Source organism: Jatropha curcas, chromosome 7 (assembly GCF_041381405.1).
Source record: "Jatropha curcas cultivar XTBG-Jc1 chromosome 7, XTBG_Jcur_1.0, whole genome shotgun sequence".
Taxonomy (NCBI): domain Eukaryota; kingdom Viridiplantae; phylum Streptophyta; class Magnoliopsida; order Malpighiales; family Euphorbiaceae; genus Jatropha; species Jatropha curcas.
Window position 1 is genome coordinate 1,551,900 of NC_143157.1, and position 14,392 is coordinate 1,566,291.

At 35.0% G+C, this 14,392-nt stretch overlaps 1 protein-coding gene across 4 annotated transcripts; it reads right to left on the reverse strand.

Annotated features, from left to right (window-relative positions):
• Positions 1-754: 754 nt before the first annotated feature.
• Positions 755-13,787, reverse strand: TAF7 (TBP-associated factor 7). Of its 4 annotated transcripts, none has more exons than XM_089723897.1 (7): positions 13,334-13,787; positions 12,655-12,720; positions 9,380-9,495; positions 2,383-2,516; positions 2,176-2,295; positions 1,744-1,812; positions 755-1,185 (listed from the first exon to the last, which is right to left on the reverse strand). In XM_089723897.1, exons 3-7 carry the CDS (start codon positions 9,492-9,494, stop codon positions 1,024-1,026), a joined length of 600 nt encoding a protein of 199 aa, XP_089580023.1. In that variant the 5' UTR covers position 9,495; positions 12,655-12,720; positions 13,334-13,787; the 3' UTR covers positions 755-1,023. The 4 variants fall into 4 exon arrangements, with proteins under 4 accessions (XP_089580023.1, XP_089580021.1, XP_089580020.1 ...); XM_089723895.1 differs by having other exon boundaries at positions 13,262-13,787; XM_089723894.1 differs by having other exon boundaries at positions 13,203-13,787.
• Positions 13,788-14,392: the final 605 nt, after the last annotated feature.

A 14,392-nucleotide genomic window follows, 5' to 3' on the forward strand; every position in this document is an offset into this window, starting at 1 on the left:
GGTTCCATTTGTTTTTCAGATGGAAGTACAAAGATAAAAAGAAAAAGACTATATATATATAGGGCAACGCATACACTGCAACGGTTAGAGAATACGTACATGGATACGAGAGAAAAACTTTATAAAGCTAATTAATCAAAGTTTATATATTTTTTCCTAATAACTTAAATTTTAAGAACATGAATATAATATGGTCTATACTACAGGTATGACGGGTGAAATTATGTTACTCTTCAAATTTAAAACTTATTATTAATAATTAAAATTGAATCAAAATTATGTTAAACGTGATTTCCTTCATGCTGTTACTGCTTAATTACAATCAAATTAAATTCAAAAATATGCTTAGATTAGAGAAAAAGGATGAACATAGGAATTAATGAAAACATTTCCACTTAATATTTTGGGAAGGGGTTTTAATTTATGAGTAAAGAATAAAGGCTCAAAAACAAGAAAATTTTTACAAAAATACCAATTCATTGAATGTTCCTCTAGTTTCCCAAACAAGAGCTTATCCCATCCAAGAGTGTACAAAATCATAATAAGATTATAATATTGTTCGACAACGGTTTTTTAAATAACTTTTAACGTATATTATTTTTTTATAATATTCAATAACATAACATTTAAACTAGTTTTTAGATATTAAGATAACATTCTATAAAAAATTAACTTATATAACATTTAATTTTTAAATTTTATTTAATTTTTAGACATTTTATAAAAAACTACTTAAATAGCTAACAACTAAACGTTATTAAAGTAGTTAATAGCTATTAAAATAATTAATTTTGTCGAACAGACCTTATATCCGGAAAATACACTTTGAAGAAACAAGGACTTACAGCCCGCACAGCCAGACTCCTGGCATTGTCTGAGAAACAAATTTTTATCCAATATTGGCATCAAATATAAGTTACCTATCTACAAATATACTTTGAAGCACAGGGTAGACATCTTTAGCATTATTTCCAACTGAGTTGATCATACACCATTGTCAATGTGATAACGAAAGGCTCATAATCACATTGAATCATCAGAATCGTCAGAATCGCTCCTTTCAGGCTCCTCAGCATTAGCTGCAGTCTCTTGAACATCAGGCTTTGCTGCAGGTACAGGCAAAGGTTTCTTACTTGCATTACGAGCATTCTGATCACCATCTTCCTCTTGCTCATTTGCTTCAACATGTATCCATCTAGTCAAGGATTAACAGATTTACCAAAAGACAAAACAAACAATTTTCAGAACAAAAAGTCTAAAGAAAAAATGCAACTCTAACCACAAGCCTGCCAAATCCCATGTTGCCATTCCTCTTTTTTTTTTATGTTGAAACCAGGTCACCATTCAGGTTTTTGTCATTCAGGAAATGGCAATATTTCAAAAATCAGAATCAGTTTCCAGGGCTTAACATGCCACATACACAAACACATCAGGCTAAGTCCAGATGTTTAAGTAACTAATAATAATGCGTTGCATTGCCTTGCTCTTGTTTGCAAGGGATATATCATAAGAACACTTCATAATGATTATTAACAGATAACACAATAGCATATAGGGTTGAATACTCACAAATTCTCCCTTCATTTCCCCTTTTTCTACTGAATCCTTATAAAAAAGGGGAAAAAAAAATCCTAATCAGTCCTATTTTATGATGCACGAATCGGGTCCCAAAAACCTGATTCATATAGCCCAAGATAATAGAACCTATGATTTACTAGAAACTGAGAAATTGCATAAAAGGATATCAGCGTTTTCAACTGTTCCACGAGTAATGTTCACCAGATCTTTCTCCACACGCTGGACAAGCTCAGGCTGTAAAATGCAACCCCAACAAAATTAGTAAAGATGATGGATAGGGAAGGAAAGGAATTATCTATGCATTGTATCCACAAATAATTTGATCTTAAGCAACTCTAGAATTCCACACAGTACAAATCTAGCTTGCCTAACTCCAAATCTATTATTGGGTGTGTAGAAATAAATGCCTAAAAAAAGCTTCTTGCTCAAACCATTTTTTTTAAAATAGTCCATCATAACCACAAAACAGTTAATAAAATATTCCACATTAACTGAAATAAATATATATGCTATGGCTCCAGTAATTTCTTCAAGAGAAAAATAATAAAACCCAGGTCTCATTAACAGAGTTCTGAAAAGTAATGAGGTCCTTCGTACATTTAGGTCTGGTTCCCTACGAAACCTTCGTTTGCGAGCATCCCTCATAGGAGGTGTGAGCCCATGCCTGTACTCAACTACATCTGGAGCAGTGTCACCTGTTTCTCTAACCATAATCATCTGTCAAGAGTAATATAATTGCGATGAGAAATAAAAATTCATGTCTATAAAAATTATGAATTTAAGATCTCCTAATATGCACTCTACCTGACCAATGTCCGTAGTTTTGACCAGTGCACAATCATCATAAGTTTTATAGGACTCCACAACACAAGGTAGGTCCATCAAAGATGCAGGGAAATGATCATCACCAATGACAAACGTGCCATTCCTGCCATCCTCTGTGCAATAAGATATTCCAATTCAAAACCATGAGGGCATGAAGCAAGTCAATGATTTTTTTTTTTTTCAAAGAAAAGGCAAAAGAATAAGAATGATTAGCTGGAAAAAAAAAGGATACTTCATATTTTCTTTCACAATTTAGTTGTCCGACAAAAATAAAAAATGATATAGAGCAGCAAAGAAAGAAAAAGAGTAAAACAAGAGAGCAAGAGAAAGTGTGAGTTTCAAAGTAGCAGATTCCTGTGGCTATATCATACTTCCCCCTTACTGGTAGCATTCAAACTTACCTACTCAAATGATGTTTATATTCCCATGCAACAATTTGCAAAGGCAGCTCAATCGTATGACATGAAAGTGTCTAACCCAACGCAACTAAAAATAAGATGACTGATGACTTGATAAAAAAATCCACCAGTAAAGGAATCTTTAAACAAAATACAAAGTTAGAACATAGCTTTATTAACAAAGCGCTGATACATAATCATAAAACTAAAATGAAATATAAACGGAAAAAAAAAAAACAAGGAAAGCCCATAGAATAGATGACAAATGAATATTCCATATCTAAAACTAGAATCCAGGTCTGTTTTATTTTCTATTGTTGCTGAGTGCTGGTTTGGAACTAAGGCTTAGTTGTGGTTGCAGTTGTTGTTGTTGCTGGGTGCAAACCGTATAGTGAGGATTGATACAATATTTTATTTATAAAATATTTCTTTCATAAATATATTGAGAATCCAAAAAGAAAGAATAAGAGAATCAATAAAGCCAATTCTCCTTGACTGGACCAACTTCCAAAACAGTGCCCATATAAGTTTTCTGGGTATCACGGGACCTTAATACAAGTAACTACATATGATCAGCTATATAACACTCATTCATTTAATTAAGGAACAATTCTTCCAATATGATTGAGGTTGCTTCTTGACACAGAATAAAATAGGAACTTGAGCATTTGATCACAGAGATTGTCAGAGACAAGGATTAGATGTCTTCCTTTTTTTTTTCTTTTGAAATCTGTTAATACATTATGATTGCTCCTTTTAGCCTTCAGCTTTCTATCCCAGGATCCCTAGTTTCCCGTACAGCCACTTCCAGAGTTAATTTCACTCGTCGTTCCTTATTACCAATGCACTTTATCGTACCTAAATTTTAATTTGTAACATAAAAATTACGCAAATTCAATTTCTATAACATAAAAAGCCCTTTAACTGTATTAACAACAATCCAGTGGCCAAATTGCCACATGGATAACATGCTGGAATTAAAGTTGTTTCTTGTTGTGAAATTTATTCGTCATGCCAACAGGTATTCTATCTTTGCACTTCTCCAAACCCTCCATACGAACTCTGCACCAGTTATTATCAACAAAAACTTTCTTTGCACTTTCCCAACCCTCTACACCAACAAGTGCTCTAAGCAAAATAGAGTGAACATCTCTTGCTCGTTCTCACAGTCATTTCCATTGTCATTTTTACTCTTCTTACGCTTCACTGTCTTAACGCAGTTGATTTTCCACTTCTTTCACGGCTGCTTTTGCTTTTATTGTCTTCCTCCTCTTCCTCCAACAAAGATGCCATGCCATCTTCAAGGTGATTGAATTGTTGTTATCTTTTTAGTTTTTATAATTTTTGTTTAAATCTGGACTTTTTCCTTCACTTTTTCAATTTATTTCTTTACAGAAGTTTCTTCTTCCAAGGTGTGTTATGTTTTAGATATAAATGAGAAAATGGTAACAGCTTTCCATCATAAACTCTCTTTTTTTTTTTTGTGGCTTGAAAATTTTGTTTAATCTTGACTCTTCTGCTGATTAATTACTTTACTTCTAATTATATATATATATATATATATATATATATATATATATATTTTGCCTTGAAAATTTTGCTTAGTTTTAACTTTTTTGTTTAAATTACTTTCTTAATGAAATTATATTCTTATTTTAGGACCTGAGTTTTCTTGTTCAATCTGAAATTTTGGTGTCAATTTTGAAGTTTAGCGTTTATCTCAATTTATTGGACTAAATTTTAATTACTATCAAAACTTTAAAGTTTTTGATCTGTTTTTGTTGAAATCTTTGTAATTAAAGTAAATATTATCTTTCCTAGTTTAGGTTTATTCCCATTTAGATTACTTCCTATATTGGAAAATCTTTTGTATATATATAGTGGAGTAGAGATTAAAAAATATAACACAATAAAAAGAAATATGACATATTCTTTTAATTTCTTCATGGTATCAGAGCCATTGCCGTGAATTTTTCGGCAATGGTTAGGTTTGAGAGTGGGCTAACATACACCCAGTACCGCCAGGAGGTCATCACCGCCCGGCTCAGAAGGAAGCGTGACCGCCGATCGGCCCTTCGTCCAAACCACGTCACCGTCCAACCACACCCGTGTGCACACGCGCCTAAAAAAGATTCTGGCAGTTCTTCACGCGCTGGACGTGTGCGGCTGTTTCCGGCGAGCTCCGTCAACGTTTCTTGTTCCGGCGGCCTCGACTTGTTGTGGCGATTTTACCTTACTAGTTCTTCAGCACCAGTTTTGCTTTTTTGGAATTTTTTTCCCTTTTTGGTTATATAGAACAAACTACCTGACTTGGTCTCAGTCTTGTTTATTATTCATTGAAGCAAGAGGTTTGCAGGGATACCTTGATGGTAGAGCGACTAAACCAATTTCGACAGATTCGGGCTTTAACAAATGGAAATCTGAGAATTCTCTTATTATGTCTTGGTTAATAAATTCCATGCAGCCAACTATTTCCCAAGGCTATTTGCTTCTTGATACAGCTAAGAAGATATGGGATGCTGCTTCACAAATGTATTCGCAAACCGAAAACTATGCTCAGAAGTATGAATTGCGATAGAAAGTTCATGAAACTAAGCAAGGAGATCTGACTATCGCTCAGTTTTTTGCTGAACTTAGTGGGTTATGGCAGGAACTGAATTATTACCAAGACTTTCAAGCAAAATGTATTGATGATGCAACTCAAGTTCAGAAGTTAATTGAAGTAGAACGAGTGTATGATTTTCTGGCTGGCCTAAATAATTAGTATGATCAGATTCGAGTCCAAGTTCTTGGACGAGATCCTTTTCCATCCTTGCGACAAGCATATTCATTTGTACAGCAAGAGGAGACTCGGAGGAATGCTATGGTTCACAGATCTACAATTGATAAAGCAGGGTTAATTGCTAATTCTACAAGAGAACATATATAGGCTGCAAAGAACGATTCTTCAGACAGAGATTAATTATTTTGTGGCTATTGCGGTAAGAATAAGCACACTAAGGAATTCTGCTGGAAATTACATGGACGCCCAACTAAAGGACGTTTATTTCCTACTTTGTTTACTAAGTGTGATTTTAATTCATTAGTATGTGATGCTTGTGAACTTGCCAAACACACCAGGCATTCTTATTCTCCAATTAATAATAAGTTTGACTCCTTTTGCTACTATTCATTCTGATGCATGTGGTCCTACTAAAACTGTCTCTCTTTCTGGTTATAGGTGGTTTGTGACCTTTATTGATTGTTGCACTAGATTGATTTGGATTTATTTGACGAAAGCAAAAAATGACGTTTTTTCGCGTTTTCAGAATTTCCATAAAATAATTTGTACTCATTTTGATGCGCATGTTAAAATCCTAAGAACTGATAATGGTATTGAATACATGAATGCAAATTTTCATACCTATTTAAATTCTAATGGTAGCTAGGTCTCTTATGTTCACTATGAATCTTCCCAAACCATATTGGGGGATGTTATTTTGACTGCTGCTTACTTTATCAATCGTATGCCTCTTCGTATTTTAAATTTTAAAACTCCATTAAAGGTTTTTCAAGGAAAAAACTCTTATATTGTACCTCCTAAAGTTTCTAGTTGTGTTTGTTTTGGTCATCAGAATGGTCTAAGCAAATTAGATCCTAGAGCCTTGAAGTGTGTGTTTGTTGGTTACTCTACTATTCAAAAAGGATACAAGTGTTATCATCCTTCTAGGAAATACTTTGTGAGCATGGATGTTACCTTTCGGGAATTTGAGTCTTATTTTTCTTCCCAATCACCTCTTCAAGGAGAGAAATATCGGATGGAATAGGTGATGCACGGCATTCCTTTCCAGGGGGAGATTCCTGTAGACATAGATAGTAAGAGAGAACAACCACCCAAACCTCTAGGAAGATTGGATAGACCTGATTTGAAAACCTACACACGACGGACTATAACAGATACAACCATGGAGCATGAGACCTCTGATCAACCGTCCTCGCCAATTTCAGGCCCTGAAAATACAGCCGAACAAGAACTTGGTGAGTCTTCTTTAATCCCTGTTGATTCTGATCCTAATCTTGATTCCAACCCTTCTGACAACGACCTTAATATTCCCATTGCTCTTAGAAAAGGAGTTAGAACATGCACTAAAATCCCATCTCCCATTTTATCTCCTATAATGTTCTGTCCCCTTCCTATAGAGCCTTTATTTTGTCTGTTTCTTCTGTTTCTATACCGCAGGATTGGCAAGAGGCATTACAAGACTCAAAATGGAAGGCTACAATGGTTGAGGAGATGAGAGCTTTGGCAAAATACGAGACATGGGATCTTGTAACTCCTCCATCAGGAAAGAAGCCAGTTGGATGTAAATGGGTGTTCACAATTAAACATAAGGCAGATGGTTCAATTGAGAGGTAAAGGCTAGATTGGTAGCAGAGGGTTCAATCAGACATATGGAGTTGATTGCCAGGAAACTTTTGACCCTATAACCAAGATGAATACAATCAGAATTTTGTTATCTTATGCAGCCAATCTTTACTAGAAATTACATCAATTTGATGTTAAAAACGCTTTTCTACATAGTGATTTGAAAGAAGAGGTGTATATGGAGATTCCTCCTGGATTTGATGATGACAAGACCAGAGGAAAAGTTTGCAAACTGAAGAAGTCATTATATGGGCTGAAGCAATGACCAAGAGCATGGTTTGAATGATTTAGTAAAGCTATGCTTTCTTTTGGGAACATTCGATGCTGATCATACTTTGTTCATTAAATATCATAAAGGTAAGATCACATTGCTTATTGTTTATGTTGATGATATAGTGATGACTGAAAATAATGAAGAAATGACTCACTTGAGAAATTTGTTAGCTAGGGAGTTTGAGATTAAAGATTTGGAAAAGTTGAGATATATCCTTGGGATAGAAGTTGCTAGATCAGAAAAAGGAAGTTTTATTTCTCAAAGAAAATACATCCTTGATCTCCTTAAAGAAACTGGTATGTTGGGATGTAAACCTGCAGAATCACCTATTGAAGCCAATCATAAGCTTCAAGCTGAAGTGGGAAGTTAAGTTGATGTTGGCAGGTATTAGAGATTGGTCGGGAGGTTGATTTACCTTGCCCATACTAGACCAAGTATAAAATATGCTGTAAGTTTAGCAAGTCAATACATGCATGACCTTCGGGAGTCTCACTTAAAAGCTGTGCATCGGATTCTTAGATGTTTAAAATTAGCTCCAAGTAGAGGACTTTTATTTTCTAAACATGGCCATTTGACTATAACAGGCTATACAGATGCAGATAGGGCTGGTTCCCTTGATGACAGGAGATCAACCTCAGGTTATTATGTTTTTGTTGGAGGAAGTCTTGTCACATGAAGAAGCAAGAAGCAGGATGTTGTTCCAAGGTCCAGTGCAAAAGTAGAACATAGAGCTATGGCACAGGGAATATGTGAACTCCTATAGTTGCGCAGATTAATGGAAGAGTTAAAGTTGGTTGAAACAATAAATATATCCTTGTTTTGTGATAGTAAAACAGCCATCAATATTATAAATAATCCAGTCCAGCATGATCGAACTAAGTATATAGAGATTGATCGTCACTTTGTAAAAGAGAAGATAGTTGAAGGTTTTATAAATGTCTCCTATATAGTTTCAAAAGAGCAACTAGCCGATGTTTTCACAAAGGGTTTGAATTGCAAATTGTTTCATCCTTTAGTTTGCATGAGTAATATTATGCACCAACTTGAGGGGAAGTGTTGAAATCTTTGCGATTAAAGTAAATATTGTCTTTCCTAGTTTAGGTTTATTCCTGTTTAGATTACTTCTTATATTGGAACAATCTTTTGTATATGTATAGTGGAGTAAAGATTGAAAAATATAACACAATAATAAGAAATACGACATATTCTTATAATTCTATTGATCTTCATCACTGTATATTTTTTAACTTGAATATAAATTTTCATTATCCATCAATTGCTCAACACAAAAAAAAAACACCTCATTCGATATCCATCAATTTTATGATGAAAGAGAAAGCACCTTTTGTTATAGCACTAATTCAAAACACTTTATGGCAGGACAACCACATATAAAAGATCTAAAAAATATAGCTCAACATAAAAAATTATCATTGACATCCCTAAATGCATAATATTCTCACTTCATTCACCATCTTGCAGTCTAGAATGTGAAAGATCCATTCATGAACTCTTAACTAATAACTACCATTCCTGACTAGCACATGTCAACCTCAAAATCAGATGTGATTGATTATTTGCAAATCCCATCAAACACGCATTCGTACAATCTTTTTTTTTCTAATTCCTTCCATTTTTGCAACAAAAAATTAAATCTGGAAGCACATTTTTACTTATTCTCGACCATGAAAAATTCATATACAGGAAAGAAAAAATGTTGTTGCTTATTGAATCAAGCTGTACACATTGAAAAAACTGTAGGAAAAAATTTATCAAATTAAGAATTTATCAGTTAAGGCTCACAAAATAGCAACCAATCAAAACAAAATAAAACCCATAAGGTAACCATGGAAATACCAAAAGAAGCACAACAATTATTGCAAGGAAACAGAGGCTCACCAGAAAATGATAAATCCAATGATTGCTCTTCAGAAGAAGAAGCACTTTCACTCAAAAGACGATCTAACCTTTCCGCAACAGAAGGTGGAACTCTTAATATGAACTGTTCCTCCATCCTACAAAATTCAAACATCAATTTATATCAATCTACTTTTTATTGTATATTAAATCAACCCAAAAATAGAAAAATCTTTCTCAACAGCATATATCCTTGCACTTCCTGTACCCATCCCAAATCCAATTAGCATTACCCGTTTAGCACAAAATGGTCAAAAACATAAAAAGAGAACAAAAAATTCAAACTTTATTCATATAACACACAAGCAAACAAATATCTCATCAAAACATAACCAAACTACATACAACATAATATATACAAAAGTATATAGAATATAGCTCCAGTTAATGGAAAATTTGTTGATAAAACCAATACCAACAGTCACCGTCTAATAGAGATGCTTAAAGTAAAAGGTTACAGAAAATACTTAAGATGGTAAAACGAGAAGAGGAGAACGAGAGAGAGAGCTAGAAAGTGTAGCTAGGGATTTGGCAAATTGGGGATGTCTCTCTTACACTAAACGCTGTCGTTTCAAACTTAAATATTTTATTCCTTATCTTACATGATACTCCTATTTAAATTGCCTACTTCAAAATATTTCAACTACTTTTTTAGGTAGAACAAAAATTTTTCATTTTTAATTAAAACATTTTCCTCAAATCATTTATGACATTCACAGCCCTCTCACTCATCTTCTTGTTGTGACACTCAAAGGAATGACATCCTTTTGGCCGTCATTTAGAAGAAAAAATGAGAATTTATGAGAATTTATCAGCAACAGAAGCTGATAAAAATTTCAGAATACTTTAAAATATACATATTCAATTGTCTTAAAATATTGACATGAATAAAACTTCTTCCTGGGTTTGATTCGCTCCATGAAACCATTTTGGTGCCTTTAATCCACAATTTCAGAACTTTGGCAGCCCCTCATAATTAAATTCTTGAGGAGAATTTCTGTGTTGTCTCGCAAATACGTAAGAAGAAGAATGACTTGATGAATTCATGCTTGATTCCTCACCTTTCATATCCCAATCTTAGGAATTTGTTTACTGATTTGAGGAATGCGATGTGAGGAGTTGGTATTTGTATTAGAGGATTTTTGCAAGGAGAGGGATAAGTGATTTAAGGATTTAGGGATTTCAATATCGTTAGGGCCTTTTTTTTATTTTCAAAATATTTAATTGAATAAAAAATATAGTTTGACCGCATGAGATACACAGTAAAAGTAAAAGGCCAGGGGGAGAAACAGGTATTTTGATTTAAAAATCGCAAGTTCATGAGGTTTTAGCCAAACAAGGTGCTTTGTGTGCATTTCAAATATTCATGCCAATTTGAGGGGGCAAATTTAGCTTTTTTCCTTTTAGCAATAATTATTGCTGTCATAATCATGTGTTACTCATTCTTAAACTAAGATGGCCTTAGTCATACTAATATATTTACCAAAATATGTTTTAATCAAGGTTAGAGAGAAATTAATTTAAAGTCTCTAACATTTTATATAAACAGTAGCATCTAGGCTTAATTCAACACTAACTCAATTAATACCTTAAATCCTACACCCTTAAATTAGAAAATTCATGAAATATATATTGAAAGAGGGTTAAAATCATTTTACCAAGCTTTAGAATGCGTCAATAGTTGAGTATTTCCAGTTAAAATGACTGGAAACAGCTCCAACGATCAAGATTGATTCTGCCAGTAGTAACTTAGTCAGAGTGGATGAGCACGGTGGCCGACGAAGTTACTGGAGAGGTTGGAAAGTGTAACCGGCCGGTCCTTGGCTATTTTCGCAGAGGAGCAGAGGGTAGCGTTGAAGGGGACTATTGATCGAAGAGAAATCGGAGCTCACCCTTGCTGCGCTCGCTGGAAGAGAAGGAGAGAGAAAACGAACAGCGAAGGGACGGAGCAAGGAGCTCGGTCAGCGCAACTCGAACTCAGGTGGTTGGAATCGTAGGTGGAGCTTGAATCGGCGATTGCACATCCTCTTGTTTCTCAATCGACTTGCGCTGAAATCGATTGAAATAGAGAGGGAGAGAAAGCGGTGGAGAGGCAGCACCGGCAACAGGAAGAATCGCAGATAGTCGGCTAGGGTAGCGATCGAAAAATTGAAAGTGGAAGGGGAAGGAGATTGAGGTCGATGCTAATGGGAAGAGATGGGTTCTAGAGTGTTATTGATTGGGTTTTAGTGGATGATTTCGTTCGAATTGGTTTTGGTTCAATCCAAATCGTGAATTTTGTGTGATTTTCGATTATTTTATGGGTTTCTCCAATGGTAAGGCATACAGTAAGGCCCAGTTTAAAGAGTTCAACAATAATTTGGAAGAAGAGTAGTTTATACAACACAATTTAAATAACAAAAATTATGAATTAACTTTTGTAGCCCTGCAGGAAGTTGCAGAGCTTAGTCGAAACAACAACCTTCTACTACATGCGGAGTTTGGATAGGTGGGGGGTGAGTTTTGCAACTCAGTGAATAATAATAAATAATACACACCGTAGACATTCACGCAAAATGCATCCTAATATACTGAATGAACGCACAACCAATCAATTGTATGGCACAGTATCAACACTCACAAAAAATATTACAAAAAATATTATCTTCAAATAATCAAGCAAGTGAAAATAGTCAATGGCGCCACCTGAAACCCCTAACAAGCCGTCCTCTCACATAGCCCATCCTCTCATATGTGTGCACCAGGGAGCCGATCCCCATACCTGGCCGACTGGTCTAATCCTCACTTGACCAGTCCTCTCATTATTTTTCCAATCTCTCTTTTCTTTTCCATATTATTCATATCATATCGTCAGGTGCACACAGGAGCACCGATCTTCCATACCCAGTCTGACGGTCAAATTCCATAATTTCATCATATTCATCATATCCAGGATCCATATTTCATAGATCATTCTCATAAACCCATGGTGACCCACTTATCCCAATTTCACACAAACAAAGAACAGCATATTCACAGCACAAGTAATCAAACAATTCATTCAACATATTACACCAAATCCATCCAAATGTAAAATCATCAAAATATAATTTTATAGTAATAGTTACATAATATATTTATAAGATACGCATAATAATATACTGATAGTATATAAATATAAAAATAAATATTAGAGTTTAATGCGTATATATATATAATGTTTATAAATAAATGTTGTGCAAATGCAGTGTTGATATACATTATTTATTATTACTCACTGTGGCGGGGGACGAAGCTCTAACTTTGATTCTGACCCGGATGAGCAATAGATGAGCCCGAGCGATCTAAGAAATTTAAGAATGACACCGAAAAATACTTATATTAGACAAAATATTTATTAATTGCTCTAATAATTTATCTATATATTTAATTTCTATAAATAATTTAATTTCTACTGAAATTTCGGGCAATACCTCTCCTAAAAATTTGACTATCCACCAAATCAACTTATTCAATTATTTTTCAAGTCTACACACCCATCCATCTGCAATCAACTAAGTCATTTATTCCCATCCTCCATATTCTCCACGTCAACATTAACTTGTTAATTTTTCTTTAATTCCATAAATTTTATTATTATCAAAATTTCCTAATAATTTATTTAATACTAGAGTTTAATTTTAATTTATCAAGTAGTTTTAATTAATCAAAAGATCAATACTAAATTAAATTTATTTAACTAACCAAAATTACTAAAATTAAATTAACCAACCAAGATTACTAAAATTAAATTAATTAACCACAATTAATAAAAATTAATTTATACCCAAACAAAATATTATTGCCGGAGTTTGCTTGGTCGGTGACGAAACCAAATCGACTGACCTTCAACCAATCTCAATGGAACGAAATAGAAGAGCATTCACTGGATCGACCAAAACTGGCAGCAGCACTCACCGGAGTCGCGCGCAGGAGGTGCTGCGTCAAGCGGTGGCGACTAGCGGTGGCAGAGAGAGCGACAGAGGCGGCGCGATAGAGGTGGAGCTCGTGGTGGTGCTGCCCTTGCTCGATCGAAGGCAGAAGAGGACCAGTGTAGCGGCGATGGTGCGATCTGGTGGTGGAGCAGGTGGTGGCGCGATGCAGTCCTCTCTGAGCTGCTGTCTCTGCTTGGTTCGAACGGAGAGAGGGGCGGAATGGCGAGCTTTGGCGACGTCGAGCTGCAGCGAGGAGCGGCGGTAGCGCGCGATGGATCCGCTCGAGCTTTTGGATCGCGCCTCAGCTGCTCCAAGACTCGCCAGAACGCGACGCAGACGTGGTGTTGCTGGGTTTCGCCAGAACGCAACGAAAAAGAAAGAAAAAGAAAGGAAGAAGGAGGAGGAGGAGGGGGCAGTGTCGGTGGTGCTGCGTGCAGGTGGAGACGCAGGTTGGGGAAGGGGAGGGTGATTGTGCGCTAGAAATGGAGGGTGAAGAGGGTACTGGAAGTGGTTTGCGTGGGTTTGGTTCGATTACGGTTCGATTCAGCCCAATTCATGATTTTTGTTTGATTTTTCGATTTTTCGATTTTTCAATTGGTTTTGGTTCGGTTTATCACTGTATGAATTATTAATTTGCATTTAACTAATTAAATAAATTTTCCATGTGTCAGTTTATTAAATTTAAATTAAAAATTTTTGAAAATAAAAATTTGGTTATTTCACTAGTTCTCTCTCTCTCGTTCTCGTCTTCTCGTTTTACCATCTTTAAGTATTTTCTGTAACCTTTTACTTTAAGCATCTCAATTACACGGAGACTGCTTTTGTTGGTTTTATCAACAAATTTTCCATTAACTGGAGCTATATTCTATATACTTTTGTATAAAGTTTGAATTTTTTGTGCTCTTTTTATGTTTTTGACCATTTTGTGCTAAACGGGTAATGCTAATGGATTTGGGATGGGTACAGAAAGTGCAAGGATACATGCTGTTGAGAAAGATTTTTCTTTTTTTGGGTTGATTTAATATACAATAAAAAATAGATT

What these genes read in the sequence shown, in the direction of transcription:
- TAF7 (XM_089723897.1), bottom strand. Translation starts at nt 9,494, where the DNA reads ATGGAGGAACAGTTCATATTAAGAGTTCCACCTTCTGTTGCGGAAAGG. An exon ending in ATTGGATTTATCATTTTCTG is followed by an intron (nt 2,517 to 9,379) that starts GTGAGCCTCTGT and finishes CTTATTGCACAG; the next exon opens with AGGATGGCAGGAATGGCACG. An exon ending in GTAGGGAACCAGACCTAAAT is followed by an intron (nt 1,813 to 2,175) that starts GTACGAAGGACC and finishes TGCATTTTACAG; the next exon opens with CCTGAGCTTGTCCAGCGTGT.